Source organism: Nymphaea colorata, chromosome 7 (genome assembly GCF_008831285.2).
Source record: "Nymphaea colorata isolate Beijing-Zhang1983 chromosome 7, ASM883128v2, whole genome shotgun sequence".
Taxonomy (NCBI): Eukaryota; Viridiplantae; Streptophyta; class Magnoliopsida; order Nymphaeales; family Nymphaeaceae; genus Nymphaea; species Nymphaea colorata.
In genome coordinates, this window is record NC_045144.1 from 16,801,942 (window position 1) to 16,825,909 (window position 23,968).

At 36.3% G+C, this 23,968-nt stretch overlaps 1 protein-coding gene across 1 annotated transcript; it reads left to right on the plus strand.

Moving 5' to 3' along the window:
* Positions 1–12,074: 12,074 nt before the first annotated feature.
* LOC116257828 (GDSL esterase/lipase At1g28600-like) lies at positions 12,075–17,593 on the plus strand. The gene is made up of 5 exons (XM_031634822.2): positions 12,075–12,452; positions 13,192–13,410; positions 13,595–13,746; positions 15,581–15,857; positions 17,197–17,593. Exons 1-5 carry the CDS (start codon positions 12,209–12,211, stop codon positions 17,421–17,423), a joined length of 1,119 nt encoding a protein of 372 aa, XP_031490682.1. The 5' UTR covers positions 12,075–12,208; the 3' UTR covers positions 17,424–17,593.
* Positions 17,594–23,968: the final 6,375 nt, after the last annotated feature.

Genomic DNA, 23,968 nt, shown 5'->3' on the forward strand with positions numbered 1-23,968 from the left:
TACTCCTGGTTTTGAAGTTTTCAAGTAATTGAAGTTAGGCATATATATTTTTTTACTGTTTCTTTGTTGCTTCTTATAGTCTTTGTCCTGTCCAATGTCACCGCGCGCCTGATTCTCGAATAAGATAAGCTGTCAAAGATACTTAGTCTAGGAAGACCGGTCTAGGACATAATGTCAGCGTATCTCTCTATTAAGTTATTTAATCGCACCCTTATAAGTGTGACAAGGAGAATACAAATAAAAAAATTGACTAAAATATAGATAAAGTGTCATTGTTACAGGGGCCATCATTTTTCAAAATTTTTATATACAACAAGTAATTTTTTTTAAATTTTATATGTAATTTTTTTTAAAAAAAAAGAGGTGGTGCTAGGGTTCATGTGGGCCCTAGCTTGCTTCTGCCCCTGCATGAAGCATAAAAAGTATGATACTTAAGTTCACTAAAATGAATTGAGGTTGACTGAATTACACTTACAAGAGACCGATAAAGTTAAATATAGAACTATTGAAGAATAAACTATGGTCTCACATAAAATAGTTGCAACATAATATCTCTCAACCTTTACTTTCTGGTTCCCTTGGTTTCTTCTCTATCGGCGTCTTGTGACTAGGGCTTGGAATAATGGAGTTCCTTTGGATAAGTCCATTTTAAATGAATCCACTCTTTCAGGACTGAAATAATTGGATATGTCAAACATGGGTGAGGCCTAGGCCTGGGCGCCAGGCCGGGCTGCCGGTGGGTACGTCATACCTGGCCCGGAACGGGCCCGAGTCCAGGTATTGATTTGCCATCGTCGGGCTTTTGTCTATTGGGTCCGACCCCGCTCGACATTAAAACGGGCTGGGCCCAGCTTATAAGTTGGGCCCCATTGGGGCCCGTTAGGCGTTAGGTCGAAATAACCTTTGTCCGCTTCCACTGTCTTGAGTCTTTCCCTTTTCAAAAGGCAGGGAGGAGGAGTTGAGAGAGTTCGCAGCGACGGAAAATTCTGAGAGAACCAGGGTTAACGAGGGATCTTCCGCGGAGGTGGTGGAGGAGGAAGGTGGACGGGCGAGAGATGGCGACGATCAGCAAGAAGGGTTCCAACGGCGAAGAGGGTTCGACATTAGGGTTAGGGTTAGAGAGGAGGAGGAAGGGGGAAGGGAGGGGTTGCGGAAGGAAAGAGAAGTTGTTGAGGTCATGGAAGAAGAGCAGGAAGGCGGAAGAAAATCCGTTATCACATCTTCCATTTCTTCTTCTTCTTCTTCTTTCTTCCCCTCTTTACCTCTGTCTTTCTCTCTCCACTGTGATTTGTGCATGGTCTAGGACGCTTCCCTGTTAATGGGTTGGATTTGAGTCCAATTCAGGGCCCGGTCACCCAGATGAAATCTAAAAATGAAAAGGGAGGACAAAGCATAAGCAAAAGAGGTTCTTTAAAAAAAGGTTCGACATTTAAACTTACAGATTAAAGTATGCACATGAGATTTACAAATCAAACCGACCCGGCCCGGCCCAGCCCGGCCAGTTAAGAATCCACCTGGGCCTCAGAAATGGTCGACCAAGCCCGATAGACGGCCCGGCCCATTAATAATCGGGCCGGGTTGAGGGCCGACCCGATCCACATGCAGTCCATTAACGGCAGTGACTAAACTGACCAGCCCGGCCCAGCCGGACAGAGATTAGGAAGCTAAGCTCCTGTCCTCATTCTACAAAGAGACAAATTCATTCATTGATGTCATAAGGAGCTTTTAGCGAGGATAAAATTAATAAGATTAGCATCAAATGATTAAATTTATCAATACTGCTCAGTTATTCAAATTCAAATGATCTCTTTCTCTCTCTCTCTCTCTCTCTCTCTCTATATATATATATATATATATATATATATATATATATATATATATATATATATATATAATATATATATTTATATATAAATTCTTCTGCTGATCTACAGAAAAGATCACCTTATAATGTAGTGTCTCACTCTACGCCAAAAGGATGAACGGCTGAAACTTGAGGTCACTAGGGACCAAAGTAATCCAGCGAATGGACCAAACTTTAGGCCTTGTTCGACTCAAAATTAAGATGGGTAACGCTAAGTTCAACAAACGCCTAACACAACATGTGGACCTCGTGCTTGACTACTTTCTTCTGTAGCCGAGAGGAAACAAGAGATATTAAAATGCGAAATGCCTGTGAATGTGTTACATACTTTGGTAAAAGAATGTTTCTTCTTTTTTGGAGGGGAGATACCTTGCGGAAGCCCTTTCTTTTTTTTCCCTTATCACTTGGATTTGGTATATGTTCGACACATGGTTGGAGAACGAGTCATATATTTACCATTTGCAGTCATAAAAGTCGACTTTCTCTCTTTTTAAGTTCAACCAGCTATGCCATGCCCATCAAAAAATCCTTTTCTTCTTTAGTGGAAGTGGATATGAGACAAAGGAAAAGATGGTTTTAGGGGTTTCATGCGATATTCCATGCAAAACCTCTTTTGTATGTGGTCTAATGAAATAGTAAAATAAGTTATTTGTTATGACAATCCATTGTCGCAGTCGGAATGCCCAAACTATTTGTCAAGTGGTAGAATGTCAAGTAGTTTGGGTGCCAAGATGGAATGCCATAACACCCAAATTACTGATGAACTAAAACGACTTTTGAATGGTAACAGAACTTGCTTCTCAATGAATAACATATTAATGTATAATTAATGTTTTCATACTTCCACATATTTTTGCTATTTGAATATGATTTATACACTTTTTCGTAACTTTCCTTCTACTAAATCGATCTCTTCATCATTTGCTGAATCCGACAAAATCTCCCCCTCGGCATTCGGGCGAGGGCTGCCGCCCTCTATCTTGCTTTTTCTCTCTCCCCTATTTTTAATCAAAATTTGTGTAGTTTTTTTGACCGACAATTTTTTTTAATATTTTCGGTGACTACTCGTTACTCATTTTTGTTTAATTAATGAATTTCAAAAATATTTTTTCTCACATTAGCGGACAACTTTTTTTCTCTCTCTTCTCCTATAAATATGATCCAGTTAAAGCATATGAATCCAAATTTGATTTGACATTGAAACAATTATTGGCAGAGTCCTAAACCTTCACCATTGAGCCCTCGACGCAACACATTCCTTCTAAAATCTAAAGTTTGTATCCATGCATCCGCCTAAACTTTGTCACTTGCCAGCGTCTTCGTTGAACATCCAAATATTTCTTCATAGCTCTTGTTTTTCGCTAATATGAATGGAAGACATTAAATTCTCAATAAACACAAAACTAGCATGTAAAATGTGAGCGCCGTTAACATTTTGCCAAACATTTGTGACCACACTTAGACACAAGTTTTGAGTAAAAAAAAGGAGTCATAGCTTCTCAATCGAACCTATAAATTCCCACCATAGCAATTCATGAATTGCACAGCCAAAATTTTACTGAGGTTCAAGAACATTGTCGGTATAAAGTTTTACCGAGATCCAGAGCTATGTCGTTAAAACTTACTATTACTGACACGCTTGGATATAAGTAAATGGGGAAGTTTTTCTTTTAAATATACATAAATATTCGTTCCGATTCGGATCGGATCCAATTTTAGACAAATATCCTGTATCTAATGCTATTACATTTTGAAAATTGGCGAAATATGTTTCAAAGTTCGGATTTGGATTCTGATATGAATATAAAAATCAGATTCAGGTTGTAAAATTGGATTTCGGATTCGGATATGACTTTTCATTATTCGTATTCGAATCTGAATCTGATTATGTGAATATATGAAAAAGCAGATATGATTAAAGGTATATCCAATCCGAATCCGATCTGTTTGACATCCTACCGCTTTACATACCATTATGATCATGGTTTTGATGGGCAATATATGAGATAGAGTGAACCAAAGGAAGTCCACTATGAGGAAGATATAGACGTTTCTAACGTGGATGCGGTGGAGATTAGGAGAGGCCACTTGGGTGTTATGGTTCTGCTTCAGTCATCCTTTGACATGCATCTTAACAAGGCCCAATAGTGATGCCTAAGGCAGTACTACTAGTCTAGCCAGCTCAAACTCGACTTGTTTATGAATGACCTGAGTTTATGTAATGCTCAAAATGATAAATGAGTTGAAATTCCTGTTGTAAGAACTTAACTTATGTAAACTTGACACCGCTACACAATGAGTATTGAATTACAATGAGAAAATAATTAAACTCGTAGCAAGTAAACGAGTTAATTGAGTTAAACCACTTAAAAGAAACAAGACACACTTAATATAAACAAGTTAAAAGGATTGGGTTCGAGATTAACATTGTTCCATCGAGTCGAACTCAAGCTTGTCATCCGGAGTTCGATTTGAATTCAAGCTCGAGTTATCTGAATCAGAGTCGAGCTTGAGCCAGCCCAACTCAAGGTCTCCCCATGTGCTGCCCTAGCCATGGCCTTTCCTTACAATTTTAGAAAATTAAAATTTCACATGTAAGTTTTTAAAAATTTCAGTTTAACATATATAAAAAATTTGAAAAAATTATATTTCAGTAATTGTTAATAGTTTTTAAAAACTATAGTGCCATCCTTGCAATGAGAATTTGCCAACTCTTTCCATGAGTAGTGTCAGCATCCCCACTTCCACGCTCCCCTATGAAGAGCCATAACAAAATAACCTTCTCCATGGATTAGGCCGCTTGCACACTGATTCTATAACAGGACAAAGTCTCTTTAGCAGCTTAATAATTTTATAATTATTCAGAATTAATTATTATTAAGAATTCAAATTCAGGCATCTCATTAACTTAAGAAAAGTAAGGTCCGAATTGAATAATATAGTACCATAATAGAATGACAAAACAGCCAAACAGCAACACCATTTATACATATCATGCTTCCCTCTTTGCGGGCATTATGCATATGCCTGGGCATCTGGCCGCAGACCTCGTAAATCTGTACCGTCATATACTCGGTCTGTACCGTCATATACTCGGTCTTGGGTCGGGCCAGATGAATGAAGTCTACAGTTTAAGGGTGGGCATTGGACCGGGCTGACCGGATTTGGCCCGTCGGGCAGGGCAGACTCCCCCGGGTTCGGCCCGGCCCGTTTAAAAATAAAAAATAATTTTTTAATCATAAAATATTTTTTTAATATAAAATATATTTAATAATAATATATATATTATTAAAACAAAAAAAATTAAAAAAAATATGTTTTAAACTTAAACGGGCTGAACCGGACCGAGCTGACCTATCAGGCCGGAAAATTCTGGCCCAAGCCCGGGCCCAATTGGACCTGGCCGGGCCGGCCCACCGGCGGCGCCCACCTTTACTACAGTTAGAGCCAGCCTGTTTTTAAATAGTCAAACGGGCTGGACGGAGTTGTGTGGTGACCGCCCATCTACACAAGTGAAAGTGAGAGAAAATTAAAACAATCAAAATAAGGAAATGCCAGCCAAATAAGCATGTATAAAGATAAAATTATATTTTAGAAACTTTATCAAGAACGGGAAACCGTTATTTTTTCTTCTTTTTGACTATGAAGAAAATAAAAATCTGGTACTGACGCATGTAATCTCATGCGATATTGCAAGCAGGTGATCTCTTCTGATGCAGATTTCTGTCGTAGCCACAAAACAAAACTCATTTTTTTTTAGAAAAAAGTGTTGAAAAACGAAAAGAAAAGTCGTTCGAATAAAACATACAAAAACACAGTTTCAAAAAAGCTAAAACAAAAAACGTCGGTTTTTCCCTTCTTTTAGGCGGCTTTTCATGTTTTTTAATACCAAATTGCTTGTTTTCATTTTTTCATTTTTATTTGTTGTTTATGACTTATTCTTTTATGTTGTTTTATTAGTTTCTTAATTATTTTATTTTTTTATTTATTTTTTCTTAATTTACATATTGTAGCTGAGAAAAACTTCAGCGTTTAAAACAAGATTTGTATATATATATATATATATATATATATATATATATATCAAGAAATAAATGAAAAATTCCCCTCATAAGGGCAAAACTGGTATGGTCTAAAAAATGCTATATAAAATGACCGAGATGCCCCTTCTGTTTAAACTATGGGAACAGGGTTTTCTGTGTTACAACATAACGCAAAATTCGTTCTCAAAAACATGTTATATGTGCCGGAAGAAGTATACCCCTTGAAGTTAAATTACTTTACAAATTACAATTGGTTAGGACTTAGTTGAGAATAATATATATATATATATATAGCGAGAGAGAGAGAGAGAGAGAGAGAGAGAGAGAGAGAGAGAGAGATCGGGACCCATTAATTTTTTTGCTAAAAATTTGTTTTAAATAAAAAATTAACATTTTAATATATTCATAGAAACAATCTTGATATGAAACATGCTTTGAATCGAGTTGTTTTTATGAAGATGCTGATTTTTTTATCATTAAAATATTGATGCTATGACAGCCATTCATTTTCGCTTATTATAACCACCATATTAAAACATAAAGAGATCAACTTAAGATATATTTTGCATCAATTTATCCTTAAGATCTGTAATGTTTTTAATTAAAAAACGCTTTAAACATGATATTTAAAGGGTCTATATATATATATATATATATATATATATATATATATATATATATATATATATATATATATATATATATATATATACACAAAAATTGGGTGTTTATAAGATGAAGGTTTTGGAAGTACTCGAACATATTTTTGCCACTTGACTAAGATGACGCGTTTTTTCTTTTAATTTTCTTTTATGATCTTGGCCATGTGAAGGAACAAGTTGGGGTGTTTGATTACTTAGAATTTGAAATCCACGATCTGATGTGGATTTGACTTGACATGTCTTTACTGATGTGGCAGAATATTATCTATAGTAAAATCTATAACTTAAGACCCTCATTGTTCATATCTGCATTCAGAAAAGGTCAAATTTAAGATTGAATGGAGAGAGAGAGGGTCTGACCTTAAATCTTTCTTAGTTTCATTCCCTGATCCAACCTCTCACTCTCATATGAATCCAAAATCCAATTGACTTTGAAATGATTGGCACAGTTGTAAACCTTAACCAATGTGCCCATTTATATGTATGTATCTCAAGATATAAATAAATGAAGAATGCCGGATCGCATGTCTCTTCCGAAAAATCCAATGTCCGTCATCCATGCACCCGCCTAACCTCTGAGACTTGCTAATGAACATCCTATTATCATTATATATTTTATTAACTCAAGTTGTCCGCTAATGAGAGATAGTGATTAGATTCTCATACGATAGAAAAAAAATATTAAATAAGAAGTCAAATGTGAGTTTAGTTCCCATTTGCCAAAACGTCTCCATGCACAGATACAATCTTTCAAGTCAAAAAAAGGGGGTTCTACACGGTGTTTACTTCAGAGTCATAGCCTTTCATTCGAACCTATAAATTCCTGAGCAGGAGAATGAATGAATTGCAAAGCCAAAGATCCCAAGGCTTTCATATATCCCTCTGCATTAATCCCTTTGTATTGGGAAGATGAGGTCCTCTGTCCTTATAATGATCTACTTGGTCTTGTGCATTATAGGTTTGAGCACTAGCTTTTCTCTTGTTCATGCTAACTATGGATCCAGGAGTACTGATCAGCACCATAGAAGGAGCAGGCTTCTTTCCATGGAGAGCCAGACCGGCTGCATGGCTAATCCGGCGGCGTGCCGCCTCCGGGGCAGCCCTGGGCCTGACTGTTGTGGGAACACATGTGTTAACCTGCTGAGTGATGGAGAGAACTGTGGCCGGTGCAGGCACAGGTGCAGGTATCCTCAGTCCTGCTGTGGAGGTGAGTGCGTCGATCTCAGTCACAACTGGAAGCATTGTGGGAGATGCTACAACAGGTGCAACAAACGGGATTCCTGCTCATATGGCATGTGCAACTATGCCTAGGCACTTTTGTGTTACTGTTAATTAATTTCATGTGATTTTCTCTCGTTAAATTGATTTTTTTTCTTATTATTTGGTTGTAACTGTTAATTGAGTATTATTGTGTATGCATGTGGGTTTATGTCTAATAGCCAAGATGCCGAGAGTTGAAGTATGGTGTGTCTTTTTTTTTTTTTTTTATGTAAGTTTGGAACACAAAGTTAATGAATGCGTAATATATATTTCACTGTTGTCATGAAAAGAATTCGATAGATCACCAATTCGGAAATTTTCTAGTGTTTGCATGTTAAAAGAGGGAACAAGATAAAAATAAGAAAGAGAGAAAAATAACAGTGCACCTATTTGATCAAGGGATTGAAGCAATGGTGGTTGGCATACACATTTTTTGACACTTCTTATGGTCTTTGTCCTGCCCAATGTTCCGGCGCACATGATTCCCAAATAAAATAAACTATCCAAGATACTTAGTCTACGAAGATCTGTCCAGGACATGATATCATCATATCTCTCTATTAATTAATTTAATCGCACCCTTACAAGTGACATGAAAGATACAAACAAAGAACTTGACTAACTGTCACCTGGTTTGGCGTTTGTTTACATCATTGCACTAAAATCTTTGACACTCATGGTCCCTTTAATTTGGCACTGTTTCAACACCAACCAAGCTAAGTATTTGAGAAGATATATGAGAGTTGGGTTGGCGGAAGGGAAACCCGCCAGCAGGCGAGAGGCCAAAGACTTCCCTCCTTTCCCTTGCCCCTGAGTTTAAAAATGCTTCAGAGTTTACCTACCAATTAGAGTGTCGCACTTCCACTCTATGCATTCCAATCTATGCATTCCAAAATATTAGCATCAATGAGAATCGAACTTATGATGGGACACTCACCTGCACAACTGCTTAACTCGCTATACCAAAACCCTCATTAAAATGGCTTGAGCTTGAACTAATTAATTACAAAAATTTAATAATGAGCCCAAGAAGGGCCTACATGGCCAAGCTCGGCAGCTAAAAGGGAGAAAAGATAAGTATGGAACTATTGAAGAATAAATTATGGTCTCACATAAAATAGTCACTGTATAATATCGCTCGACCTCAACTTTCTAGTTCCTTGGTTTCTTCTCGGCATCTTGTGACCAGGGCAACAAATAATGTAGTAATTATGAATAAGACCATTCGAAGGAATCCATTATTTCCGATTATATAATTGGATGGAATATGAGTCAAGACATGGGTGAGGCGGAAATAGACTGGGAAGCTTGTGTCCTCAATCTACAATGAGACGAATCCATTGATACCATGGTAAGACATTTGCTTCAAATGATTATTCATAGTCTATTAATTATTTATTTATTGAACTTTAAACGATTTCGAACTCTCTCTCTCTCTTCTCTTCTTATATTTCGTTTCTGCGGTTATGTACTTAGGAGATTTCTTGTCCCCAAATTTTGCTATATATTTTTATTTTATCGGCTCTCTCTCTCTATATATATATATATATATATATATAAGGAGAGAGAGAGAGTCATAAGCTCCGAATTGAATCTGGCATATAATAGAAAATGGCAAAGAAGCCAAAACCAGTTAGCTAAAAAGTAAACGCTTCATATATAGAACGGCTGAAAATTGCAGTCACTAGAAACCAAAGTGATCCAGCTAGTGGACCAAACTTTAGGCGCTGTCCGACTCAAAATTAAGATGGATAACACTAAGTTCAACAAAAGCCTACTTAGTTAACGCAACAAATGGAAACCATGCTTGAATCAGATACATACTTGGGTAAAAAATTGTTCCCCTTTGTCTTTTACAGTAGGAGAGAAGCTCTTCTCTTCTTCTGAATTGTGAACAGTACTCAAAGTCCTTTGCTTTCGCTATCTAATAAATCACTTAAAAGTAGATTATCCCCCAATCTCCACAACTTCCACGATCTCTTCCACCGAACATGAATCTTTAGATTCATTTGGTTCTCATGCTCAATTAAATTACTTATACTAATGGGACATTCCCATATCTCTTTCTTAATGAGCTTACCATCTCTTCTTTGTTCGTATTTCAGGATATAAAAACTGATACAAGAAAATCCATGATCTCTGGAGGGCTCTTCTGACCAAACCAAAAAAACTTGTAATTGTCAGCAAAGTCGTTTCTTTTAGTCTTTTTGAGGTTTGCTTGAAAACATGGATGGAGGAGAGCAGTATAGCCGTCAACTAAAGTGCCAATGAGCAGTGCATCTATATACTTTGCCGCCACCTATGTATCCTCAGCTAGTATGTGTATTCTAAATTTGATAACAATCAAAGTGCGGACCAACTGAAATGTCTTTGAATATAAAAATATTTTATATAACGGGACTTGCTTACCAGGAAACAAAATAGATGTACTTTGAGATATTTTTACTGGTGGCCACCTGTATTAATGTTTACCAAATTCAGGTGGCTGGACGAAAGTTTAAAAAACTTGAACATGTTTTTGCTTTTGAATATGATTATACGCTAAGTTCACAAATAAGAATATTTTGCTATTGAAGTTTGCCAAGGCTACTGAATGATTCAGAATTATCTCAAAAATCAGATTTCAGGCTTCCTTTTTGGCGACACCTGCTGGCTTCCAAATACCTCAGTCAAATGCCTGATTACAGAAAAACCAAGGCCTCCGGAGGCATACCAACCAGCTATATATCTTCATTTACCATTAGCATATTGACATCTAAAAAGAATGTGGCTTTGATTTTCCACATAAGAATAGCGAACAGAGATTTTGGAGCCAGCGCATATCCCATCTTCTAAATTTTAGCTTTTGTCATTAGCCTGTCAATATGGTGGAGCCAGAAATGTTTTATGAGGCGGGCTGAATTAAAGTTTCTAAATTTTGACTAGGGTTGAAATATCATTTTCAAAATTTTTATATAAAAAAATGATTTTTTTAAAATTTACATGTAATTTTTTTTTAAATTTTGAGGTGGGGCCAGGGTCTAAGTGGGCCTACCTTGGCTCCGTCCGTGCCTGTCAAAGCTAGCTATATCCGAAAATCAACATCCTTTAGATACCGTTTGGTTGTAACAACAACTGTTCCTAAAACATTTATTCTTGTTAAAATGTTGGAAGAATAAAGAGTTATTGTCCATATAAATAGTTGTAATTTTGTCCAGCATTTGTTTATAAAGAGAAATTTTTTAAATTGTCTTAGTCTGTTATTTGTTTAAATAACTAGAACGACAAGTTGAACACATGTTATGCAATTTTCTATTCTCTTTCTCTCTCTAAAACACATGACAAAATAAATGAAAAGCATACGAAATAATAAAATAAAGTAAACTTTCTTCACTTCATGGAAGGGCCCTGTACCATACCTGATTTTTTGAGATAACTGGCCGAGGATGAGATTTCCAAATCAACTAATCCTTACCATTTCTCAAATCAGTATTGCAGCAGAGGAAAGAAGAGCTTATTTACTCATTATATTGATGAAATGCGAGTCATATCAGAGGGGAATTTTCTAGATCATACCCCATCATTTTGCAAAGTAGTAGAAACAGTAAGTTATTTGTATATAATTAAATGTTGCGATGACATTGCTGACAACTGAGAAAGAAGATAACACAAAACTAAACTAATGTAATGGAGCCGATATCATTTTCAAATTTTACTCCACATGCTTAGATATATAGGACGTTTCAATTCTATCAGATGCCTTAAAACTAAAAAAATTATTGTTAGAAAGCAGTCATTATACTGTCATTGGCAACAACTTATTGTGTAGCGATTGTTGATGGTGGCTTTAACAACCATCGCAGCAATGAATATTTCAAACTTTAGTCATCTAGCATCCAGAAGCATTGACCTTTCTTTTATATATATATGTAAACAAAATGGCGTACGTTGGTCATTTTGTAAAAAAAAAAAAATTCAACTTTTCTTACATAAGAGAAAAATTAGTGAACAAAATAGAAAAAAAAACAAGAACAATAACCATGCACCGACTACGTGGGCAGAAATGGTGTGCCCATGCAGTCGGTGCATTTTACTTAGATGCACCAGTTGATTTGTATGGCTCAAAATCCGAGCATCAAAAGACGGATCTGAGCTCCAAATAAGGATCTGACCCGCATTTCACGCTCGAATAACGGGCAGCAGGTTTCACCTTTTGCGACCTGTCAGGATCTCTTTCCCTACTTGATAATCAGATCTCTTTGACGCTTGAAGAAGGCTAGCACAAGGACTCACCTTTGATTAGACCCGTCTCTTTCTTCTGTCCCTCCTTCATCACACACACTCCCTCTCTCTTTTACAGACATTTTGCAGTGTGTTCGAATCGTTTTCCGGTATCAAGAATGAAGGGGAGCCCTCTACTCTCCGTTCTTACCGCCCTCCTCTTGTTCCTCGTTCCTCGTTCCTTCGCTTCTACAAGCTACACCTCAATCTTTAGCTTCGGCGACTCCCTCGCCGACACCGGCAACCTCTTGCATTCACTGGCCGGTCGATCCCACCACACCAACAACCCTCCTTATGGAGAAACTTTCTTCGGCCACCCCACCGGCCGATGTTCCAACGGAAGGCTGATCGTGGATTTCATAGGTGATTGGCTTCTTAGTATCATTTGTCACTCCATGATTATATTGGTCTTATTTTCTCTCCGTTTCTTTGTGATGAACTCCTTTTGAGCTGAGATTTTGAAAAATACAAATTTAGTAGCTCGCCTTATATCCAAGATTTTATATTTGGCCATATGAAAAGCTTTCAAATGTTTATTTGAAAATATTTGCTCCCCTCAATAAATTTGGAAGTCCTGGCTCGGCCCCTTCGTGCACCTATGCAAGCCCAACATATATATGATTCCTAATATCAATGGTTGAGTATAAGATCAGAAAAGGCCACTAAGATATGTATTGGTCAATATGCTTCAATAAAGAGTGATCATGTTAATTAACAATACTCGTAATTTTGATTAAGTTCACATCCACCAATGCACCTTTAGATAGTGCATAGGCATGTGTGCATGACACTTACCCTTGGCAATGGGTTACGAGTTCCCGAAAATGGGCCAAGGAAACACATGTCATGTACTTGAGGCTATGCATGGTTACTCCCGGTGCACATAACCATCTCTCTCGCTAAGGTGCATTAGTTAAAAAAATTTTAAATTTTAAATGGCACCAATATGAAAATAAAAAAAATCAAATTTGCTAAATTATGAATATGAAAATAGGAAATCATTGTAGGTCTGTCAACAATTGCCTACACGGTGACTACCCGGCTCTGCCCCTTATATCAACATATTCACCATTATACTAAGTTTAGAGTACTTTGCATGCAGCCGAGGCATTTGGGCTTCCACTGCTTCCTCCATATCTGGCCGACCCTTCTAAAGGCAGGGGATACGTCAAAGGTGTGAATTTTGCAGTTGCAGGAGCCACAGCGCTTGATTCTTCAGACCTTGTGAGCAAGAACATCAGACCCTTCACGAACCACTCACTAAATGTCCAACTCGCATGGTTTGAAAAGCTCTTGCCTTCATTATGCTCTACAGAAGCAGGTAAGAACAAGTAAAACGCTGCTTAAATCTATGTGACCGTAAAAATCGGCTAGTTAATTTCCAGGACTCATATATATGGAACCTACCAACATCTGTTCTTAATTTCTGATACTTTTAAAGCCTCCATGAGCAACATCTGTGATCTGTCCCTAACATGTTTCGTTTGGTGCACTGTTTGAAAAAGAGTGCCATGACTACTTCAGTTCCGCGCCATTATTCCTCGTTGGGGAGATTGGCGGGAACGATTACAACTATGCATTCTTCCAAGGCATGAGCATTGAAAAAGTGAAGGCTTATGTCCGTGATGTGGTAACCACCATCGAGAATGCAGTGCATGTAAGTTGTTTTGTTTCACCTGATTTCCTTTGGTATCTAAAAAAAAAAATATGGGCATAGATTAACTTCTGGAGAAATATATGTTATTAGGGTGTTGCCCAAGAGATTAATTAGCACATTCAAATGGTGCACCGACGAGCCCCCATTGACTACTGAAATTAATTCTCGAGGGGCATCCGTTCTTTCTTTTTTCTTTATAATTATAGTGGGGTTTTCTTTTTTTTGTTTTCCTTTTCTAAATTCAGTTTTTCCTTTTCTTGATAAAGGGCATGATTGTCTTTTAGTTTTAAACATAGTGTGGCGGCCACGCATTTAATTTTTTCTTCCAAACCTGCATAAATTAGTTTTAAATCACCATGAATTTATCCATTATAAAACACTCTACTTTTTTAAGTAGTTTGTAAATGAATGTACTTTTTCATTTGCCAAACAAACCTTGAGAAATAGTTTCACTACAAAAAAACCTAAGCATTATGAACGGCAAAAAAAAATGTCGGTAAAACAAAAATGTGTGTCAGTAAAACCATTACCAATCTATGATATCGTTGGTAGAGAAAATGTTAGTATGAATAATGACCGACACACCGGACCAATGCATCCATATAAGCTATCACCGATGCTGTCTAAGAGTAAGTAAATATTGACTATTACCAACGTCCAACCGAGTCAGTAATAATCAATTATTGTTCACTTCTTAAAAGGCGTTCATAAAAACTATATCAACAATAGACCTAGAAGTTGATATCTTTTGTTTAGACAATTACGTCTTTATAACGTTGGGAAGAGGGAAGAAAAAAGAAAAGAGGAAACAAAAAGAAAGAAAAAAAAAAAGGTTTGGGCAGAATTAATAAGTCGGAGAACCCTTTACCAACACGTGCGACACATTACTTAAAAATGTTAGTAATGTTAATATAGTAAACATTACCGACGTCCAAGGTACCTTGGTCAAAAAATATTAGCAACGTCCAAAGTCAACACTTAGATCAAAGTATAGTTTTACGAATGCTTGATCCACACATAGGCAATGTTCCGATGGAGATACGTTTTAAATGACGGGGAGCAAGTCATGTTTCCATAAAAACTATACTTTTATTGATGCACCAAGCTGGAAGTCCATAATCTTCAATGGCGAAAAGGTCCAATGGCGCGAGAACAGTAACGCGTTGGTAAAACTGATGTTTTTTCTCATTTTCTCCAATGTCTGGAGCTGAATGTCGTTAAAAGTTCAACTTCAACAACACAATAAGTTCACACGTCGATCAACGCTGATTTTAACCTACGCTTTCCGCTTGATGCGGTGAAATTCATCCTTACCACAGTTAGTTTTGAACATGAGTAAAAAGTCGATTTTCCCCGACATTATGTTTTTTTTTTTTTTGGTACAACCGACATTATGTTTTTTCACGAACCAATGAAACCAATTTTTTGTTTTCTGGGTAATGTTTGATAGCCTCTGATTTGATATCCTTAAAAAAAATCTCAGATTTGCACCAAACCAGACCCACTTCCCATCCAACATCAAATTTGAGGTTTTGGCTTTAATTAACTGAGGATATCAAGTCCCCTTTTTTAAGGAATTGTGAAATCCAGTGTTTGTTTGTATTAAGGGTCTCACATGAAAGGGTTCTTAGGTCAGCCTCCGATTTGAGACCGGAGGCTATCAAACACACCCAAAAGAAAAGAAGTATTTGGGTGCTTGAGTTAACTGGCATTTATAATTATGAATGCTCATGTTAAGACTAGATTCCTGTGTGTCTAATTAACACTTGGTTCAAACCTTTCATATCTTTGACTGGCTATGGAGCATCGCCTAAGCAAGTGAACCGCAATGCAGAAATTGATAGGATATGGAGCAATGCACCTGATGGTTCCCGGGAACCTCCCTATTGGCTGTTTACCGATCTACCTTACCAAATTCCACTCATCGGACCCATCGGATTACGACGCGGAGATCGGTTGCCTCACCCACTACAATGAGTTTGCCATCTATCACAATTCATGTCTGCGGGATACTATCAAAAAGCTAAGGAAGAAGTACCCAAACGCAAGAATCATTTATGCTGACTACTACGGTGCTGCTATGTCCTTGTTCAAGGACCCCAATAAATATGGTATGGCATCCAAGTGAACCAAATTTGTTTTTCTTCTGCAACAATTACCATTTTTTATTATGGAAAACCTGAAAGTATTCCAGTGGTATGCTATATATATATATATATATATATATATATATATATATATATATATATATATATATATATATATAGAAAGAGAGAGAGAGAGAGAGAGAGAGAGAGAGAGAGAGAGAAATTGGTAAAAAGCAAACCCTTTAATCGTTTTGGTAAAAAATTATTTTAAATAAAATATAAACATCCTAATATATTTACAATTTTGATACAAAACATGCTGTGAATCAAGTTGTTTTATGAAAAATGTTGATTTTTCTATTATCAAAATGTTGATGCTATGTGAGCCATTCATATTATAAAAACAATATTTAAACCTAAAAAATGATCAACTTGACATATATTTTTCATCAACCTATCATTAAGATCATATTGGTAGGTTAGATTATAAAAAACACTTTAATTATCGTATTTAAAGGTTTGGTTTTTGTCCACGATCTATCGGTCTGGTTTATATATATATATATATATATTCCGAGGACTGCCAAAAACATTGCATGAATTAATTAATGAGAATTTTATATTTTTCAATATTGTTATTTTAAGAGTGAAAGGAAAGAATATCAATGTTATTTCCTTCATATTTATTACTACTGTTTGGGGTCGTTTGACAAAATAATAGTTCGTTTAATGTCTCATGCATCTAATCGCATATTTCATGACTGTGCATTAATCTTGAGTTGAAAAACCAAAGCCCCCCTAAGGGCGAGGCTTGCATCAGAAAAATCAGAAATTGTGAAATCTAGCAATACTGGAGACTATGACTAACCAGTCAAAAGGGTCGGGCACCAAAAGCAATTTACTTGTGGGAAATAATTACAGACATCCACAGTTTTCCAAAATTATATGAAGCCATGGCCTCGACATGATTTTTAAGTAGATAAACCTGGTTGTATGTATCAGTCAACCCAAGATCTAGGTTCATAAGGATTGATACTTTCACTTTTTTCTTTTTTCTTTTTTGGTGCATATATATAGTGTAGACCTGCCTTTACAATATTTTTCTTAAGCAGAAAACGATGGATGCACTACAAAACCACAATATTTTATGGACGGCCAAAAAATGTCAGTAAAAATGACTCAAACGTCAGTAAAACTTTTACCAACTAGTGAACAAATTGCCAGTGAACACTATCATTATAATAAGCCATGTGCCAATTTAATTGAAACAACGAACACACTCATTTAACAAAACACTAGCATATATCATGCATACATGTTTACTCATTATATGGTTAATTCATTCGTTGTTGCTGCTTCTCAGGATTTGAAAGTGCATTGAGAGCCTGTTGTGGCAGTGGGGGGCCATACAACTACAACCCTAATGCTGCTTGTGGCGAAGCAGTGGTAAACGCATGTGAAGACCCTTCTAAGTTTGTGAATTGGGATGGCATCCATCTTACTGAGAAGGCTTACGAGACCATTGCTAATGGGTTGCTCTCTGGCCAATTTACTGAACCTGCTCTCAAGAAGCCCAAAGTTTGTCGTTAAATTTGGCATTGATCTCCACTCCCCATTTTTGTTTTGTGAATCTGTGATTTTTAGCGTGTAGAAGCGAATTAAATGCTGAGTTTTTAACATCCAGTTTCAATGTTTTTAGAACTTTAGATGAAATTATTTTGCTGATCATATAGATACTCTTCATGCCTGTTTCGGGAATAATGAAACTACCAATTATGTTCTTTTCACTGCAGATTATGTTTTCCTAGTTATAAAATTTTGGAATTCTCGAGATATCCACTCACACTACATAAGAAGCCATTGATTCCCGTGCAATGAGAATGCTGCCAAATATGTGGCATCATGTCTCTGGCATCCCATGAATGGGAAGAACGGCTCTGTTTGATCATTAACAGATCTCCACAAACGTTCTGTTGTTTACATTAATAACTAATAAGCGATCATTCAAAAAATGTGCAGATTCCATAGATGATTGATCAAGTTCCGTGAATGAAAAACACCTTATAAACTTGGCCTACAAGTACAAATTATGTGTACACAGCATAAAGAAGGTCAAAAGTGACTCAAAACCAAGATGAAGCACGGTACATGAATTGTACCAATCTCCATAAATAACAGATGAATATATGAAGTGTATTTTGAGATTTGCAAACAAAAACGTTTAAATATTAGGCCTTTCTGTGTCTCCGACTCTCCTGGATGGATGGTTAAGCTGATATAAATATTAATGGAATGAGACACACACAAATGGTAGGAATAAGAACTTAGGTCCGGTCTTCGTAATGAAGAATACATAATTTTTCGAGTTACAGTGGATGTATTCATTCTTTATGGCTTTGTCGTAAGAATAGAAACTTGAAATTTTCGTTTTATAGTAAAAAGGTATGCATACAATTTGTTTTAATATTAGAATACTTATAAAAAACTTCAGAAGTGTTTTTTTCTATATGTAGGAAATATATACATGCATCGTAATTGAACAGATTAACCATGTAGTAGTTCGTATGAAGTGCATCGTGCAAATAGCACGCAACGATCCCTTTTGGAAAAAAAGAAAAGATCAATGTGTTGTAATATCCGGATGGATTTGATGACACACGCAACGTGTATATTCTGGTCAATGGGGGCTTTGAACTAGCTTGTTCATATACAATGCACCTTTGGAGTAGAAAATGGCTGCTAGTCTGAAGACAATTTCCAATTAATGTACATTCATGCGGCAGATATATTCTTGGACAAAAAACAAATGGTACTTTGTTTGGACTTGTAAGGTCCTCTAGAGGTTGTTTGGTAGTATAGGTATTCTGTGAGTATCCCATGAATCTATCTATCTTAAAAGTTTAAGTAAATTCATGGAATACTAGAACTAATGTTTCATGAATTTAACCTAATTCATAGAATGATTCATGAGACACTTAGAGAGTGTGTTCCTGCTGCCAAACAACTATAGAATTCCACCAAGCACATTAAATTCTCAACCTTCTCCTAGTCATCCTTGTTATGATAAATATCAAATGTTTGTCTATTTGTATAAATCTTCTCATTCATCTTGGCAAAAATTGCATAAAAAAACTTATTGACTATGAATGATGGTAGTTGAACCGACTTTTTCTAATGAGACGATCTCCAAATACAAAATTAATATATTTCTACTTGGAGTAATTTGAGATCAAAATAGTCCCCCAGATGTTAAGCATTAAGATATTTTATTGCCTGATCAATTTCTTGATTATAAATGTGAATTAACATGGCATTCATCTATTGGCTAACAATCGGAAATCAAGTTCTAACGTATTCACTGAAAATGAAAACATTTTGGAAGTATTTGCCTTGTCCAGGCCAATTAGCCGAGTTGTGATGGGTTCGACACATATAGACAAGAAAAAGATTTATCCCAGCTCCTCATTCCTCATACGAGCCTGAAATGTAGAATCATCTGAAAGCATATAGTTTTTTATCAAATGTAGCTTCTGGGTGAAATTCTCCCTCTGAGCCTTAAATCTGATCCATTTACATGTAAAGTGAAATCCACCAAACTTTGTAGCATTTGATTCAAGTTATTAACGTTTTGTGATCAAATACAAATAAACGGCTCATGCACGCCTACATTCATGTAGAAAGAAAGGAAGAGATCGGGGGACGGAGATCCACTCTTCTACCATTTTTAAAACTGAGGTTCCATTTTTCTTGTCATAAATAAATTGTCAGCCGTGAGGATTCAATGTGAAGAAAGACAAAAAGATTCGTTAGAACGTACACCTAATTTGACTTACCAAGTAATATTATTACACCGTCACCATGCCGCATGTTTTATAATCTGTACCATTTCACATTTGCTTGCCAAATAAAATTGTAGATCCCTCACAGTATCTAAAACTGGAATTGTTTAAACCATAGTAACAAAAAATTTGCCATTTAAAACTCCAAAACGTTATTTGTAACTATGGTTTAAACACCAGGTAAAGCCAAAACAGGGATATTTCTTTTGACAACTCCTTTAGACAATGCCAATCTGAATAACATGACCATACCGCAACCCTAGCTGGTCACACAAGTGGACTAGTGAAAGCTCGGTTGTCATTTTGATTTTCATGGGCACTATTTATTTGAACTACAAATGGTGGATGCGCTGCAATCTGATTGATAGGTATCTGCTCCCTGCCAATGTGCCAAAGCAGCCCTGCATCCTGAAAGCAAGAAGAAAGGAAGACTGCTTTGGCCACTTCAGGATATATCTCTCCCCAATCCTATAAAGCCCCAACAATGCATAGATGGATTTCCAAGTCAGGAGTCCAAATATCCTAATTAAGTTCTTACTTTTCATTCTTCTCCTGTTAAGAATGAGGTATCCTGTGATGTGCTTATGATGATTACTTGGTCATAAATCTTATTGCTTTGGAAGGTCTATTCTTGGCCAAGCAAATTATGATATGTACAAGTATCATATCAAGTCGAGAGCTTCTTGTGCAGTCTCTAGATGATTAACATGGTGACCAGCAGACACTGTGCCCCCTTGATTGCGGACATAAGTGCAAGTATCAGGAGACATGTGGCGGAGAATGTGTGGATCTCTTTCACAACAATAATCAGCGTGGAAGCTGCCACAACAACTGCATGCTCTTATGGGATGTGAAATTACGCATAGAAGTAACTTTTGCCCTTGTGTAACTTGGAAAGATGAAAGGCTTTAATTTTGTGTTACTCATTCTTTTGTCTTTGTTGCGAGATGTTTGAGATATTGCTTCATGCTGTTGATGCAATTGTATCATACGTTCATGCATAGCATGATGTTGTGCATATGTCTATGAGGGGTTTAGAGCAAGAATTTTCAGAGTATCAACTCTCTTTACTGTAAAATGAGACAAATGCATAAGTTAAAACATAGCGAAGGTGACATTGTAAAACATCAAAAGCATGTTGGGGTTGGGTGAAAGGTTCAACTCTCTTTTGTGCTGTTTATCCAAAAAGATATTTTGCAAAGATTTACTAGTGAGAATATATAGACTAACACGGCGTGCATTCCATTATTATCATTTATTCAATACTTCAGATAACTGCAATTAAGCAACACTTTATTATATGCAGTCTCGGTGGGCATGGTATTACTTTAGCTGGATGATCTAGCCAATGCCTGCTGTTTTATCTTCACTGCAAATAAATTTCAGATCTACGTGTCCCATGCAGGATATTTTTTCTACCTTCAAATTACCATTTGCCCACAATTCCAGAAACACTTCTTGTTAATTTTCTAATAAAAACGACGTATTTTTTGAAAACTGACAAATGAGTAGCCTAAAGTCCGGGTGAGCAAGGGTTATTAATCACACAGCCCGAAAAAGGCCCGAATGCTCCCCATTCTCCCTGCCTTCGGGGTCTTGAGCTGCGTCGGTATCAGCGATAGCAACGGTGCACCCTTCAGCTTGAATGCCACGCCCTACCGCCTTAGAGCGACCTAAAAAAGGTAGTTACTGTTTTCCTTTTTTTTTTTAGTTAAAAGAAATCACTTCATTCACTTATTTGACAGTTAATTTTCAGGTGTGCTTTTTTGAAAATGTGGTTAAATGGTACGCTCGAAAATGAAAATTCCCTCGATATAGCCATTCTAATTATCGGGTTACATGCCCGGTTATATGCATGCGATCATGCAAAAGCGTTACTTCAAGTTCCAAATCTAACACAACAAGATCCACTGATTTTGTCAGATCTGGTACCCAAATTCCCATAAATATTGTTAGATTTGGGCTTAAATCCGGCTGAATCTGGGCAAGTAAATTTCAATCCAATTAGGTAATGATTCTTCCCATTATAAATATCATTTACAAGCTAAGATAGTAAGTTAAGCTGGTCAAATTTCAAAAAAAAAATTAATAAAACGTAATTTTCGTAGTCACATTACATGAAACATTTCTTGTACTACTGTTCATTTGTCTATTTTTATGCACGATCTCATCCATCTCAGCATGATGATCAGATTTTATAATCTGATTGCACATTTGTAATGTGGGTATTAAATTTTCTCGCCGATCGAATGCGATCAACTATGCGAAATTAGGTGTCCCACCTTTTTGAAATTAGATTTGAAATTGAGATCAAAGCTTTTAGACCAAGTATTTTTGCTCACGCATTTGGTAACAGAAATGCTGCATTTTCTACAATGTAGTGTTCCTGAAGAGATGTTTTGGAAATATAAATATTTTATAAGTGTCCTATGAATCTATCTCAAAACATTCGACCAAATTAATGAAGCATTAGTTTTTAGTTTTTCACCAAAATGCCCCAATCTTTGGGCAGATTCATTGGATACTCATACTGTCCTCGCTACCAAAGAACCCTTAGATACATTTCAAAAAATAGACACATTTATAAAAAATGCATTTCGTAAAACACTACATTCATCTTACCAGATGCCCTCTAGATCTTGCTCGTCGGGATGCGAATACCAAAGGAAAAAGACTACAGTTAGTGGTTTTACAAGGAAAATGAGTAAGTCTACAAGTTCAATTTTCAAGAAATTTCATTAAGGGGCCGTTTGATTACTACATATTTGAGATCCATACACCTGAAGTAGATCTAGAATGAAATATTTTTGTTCATGTGATAAAAGATCCATGTCAGAATCTATGGTTCATCAAATTAAGAATTTTAGGTCAAACCTAAAATCTACACTTGAAATACTTATTTTACTCATTTTAAATTAAAAAAATGCGAATTAAATCGAAAAGGAGGAGGAGGTCTGATTTTAAATCTACGGTTCTTTGAATCAACACAAAGGAACATAGTAATCGAGTCATGGGCTCGTAGTTTGGTAAAAAAAGCAGGTGAACATATATGGTGAAGGACAAGGGATATATTTCATGATATATCTTAAACATGAAAATTTCATCATTTTTTTTTCCTTAAAAGTTTATTAAAACAGATCAAGTAGTTACATCTAAAGACATAAGAACTGGTGCTCGCACCTTCACATACATCCAAAACTATCATCATTAGACCATGCGCTGTCGTATAGCCATGAGAGGCTAAGGTCCTTCCTCCCCTACTAAGATCTTGACAATGGCTGGTCCCATTGAGTGAGTTGCGTTTATTAGGGTAGTACAAACAATATATACACCCATAAAATGAAGTTGGGAGTTGGTGTATTTTAAAATTTTTTAAAAAGAATATATATATATATATATATATATATATATATATATATATATATATATATATATATATATATATATATATATATATATATATATATATATATATATACATATATATATAAATATATACTTTAAATTTTTTCACAAACTGTTTTATTCTTATAAAAAAAGATTTTCTTTTTACTAATCAAACGACATTTTGATCATTATCACTAGAGGGTAAGGCTGGACCGTCGGGTACTCAGTCGAGTACCCGACGGGTACCCAGTACTCGGCCCGAGTCGGGCCTGGCTCGAGCCAAAAAATGAATCAAGCCGGCCTGGCTGAGCCCAATTCGACCCAATACCTGATAAGATTTTTTTTTAGTACATATTTTATTGATTTATATATATAATTATAATATTTATATTATATATATGTTTTTAATTTAATTCGCCTCGCGCTTGGGTTTTAGATGTCATGCCAGGCCCGGGCTCGGTTTTCCCGTTTCAAGTGTCCTTATCGGGCTGGGCTGGCCCATGCCCAAGCTTACTAAAACATCACTAGAATGTGCATATAATATAGCCAGCTTCGGAAGTTGTCAAGTTGATCCCCGAAAATAAAAGGAATAAGTGGGTATGAGAAAATGACTTTAAAAAGTTGGAACCCGTTGAATTTGAAAAATGTCTAAAAAGGTAAATGTCAACAGAGGAAAATACTGAAATCTCCGTCCTTCGTTCTTCAAGATTTAAGCGTCGTGAATTCGGGCCGGTGATATTGAGTATTGCTGCCTTCTGACGGCATGTTCGTCCCTTTGGAACTTAATATTCCTTACTTTTCTCGCCCGACTTCCGTGCCTGCTTCCTTCCTCACCGGCTGCGTCTGGAGAGATGCCTTCCTTTTGTGTTCGTTTTAATTGAGGCAATGTTTTAGAAGTGGGTTCTTGAG

Bases quoted from the DNA above. Each gene is read 5' to 3' on its own strand.
- LOC116257828 (XM_031634822.2), top strand. From the start codon at position 12,209: ATGAAGGGGAGCCCTCTACTCTCCGTTCTTACCGCCCTCCTCTTGTTC. The intron at 12,453-13,191 runs GTGATTGGCTTC...CTTTGCATGCAG, and splicing joins GCTGATCGTGGATTTCATAG to CCGAGGCATTTGGGCTTCCA. The intron at 15,858-17,196 runs GTATGGCATCCA...GCTGCTTCTCAG, and splicing joins CAAGGACCCCAATAAATATG to GATTTGAAAGTGCATTGAGA.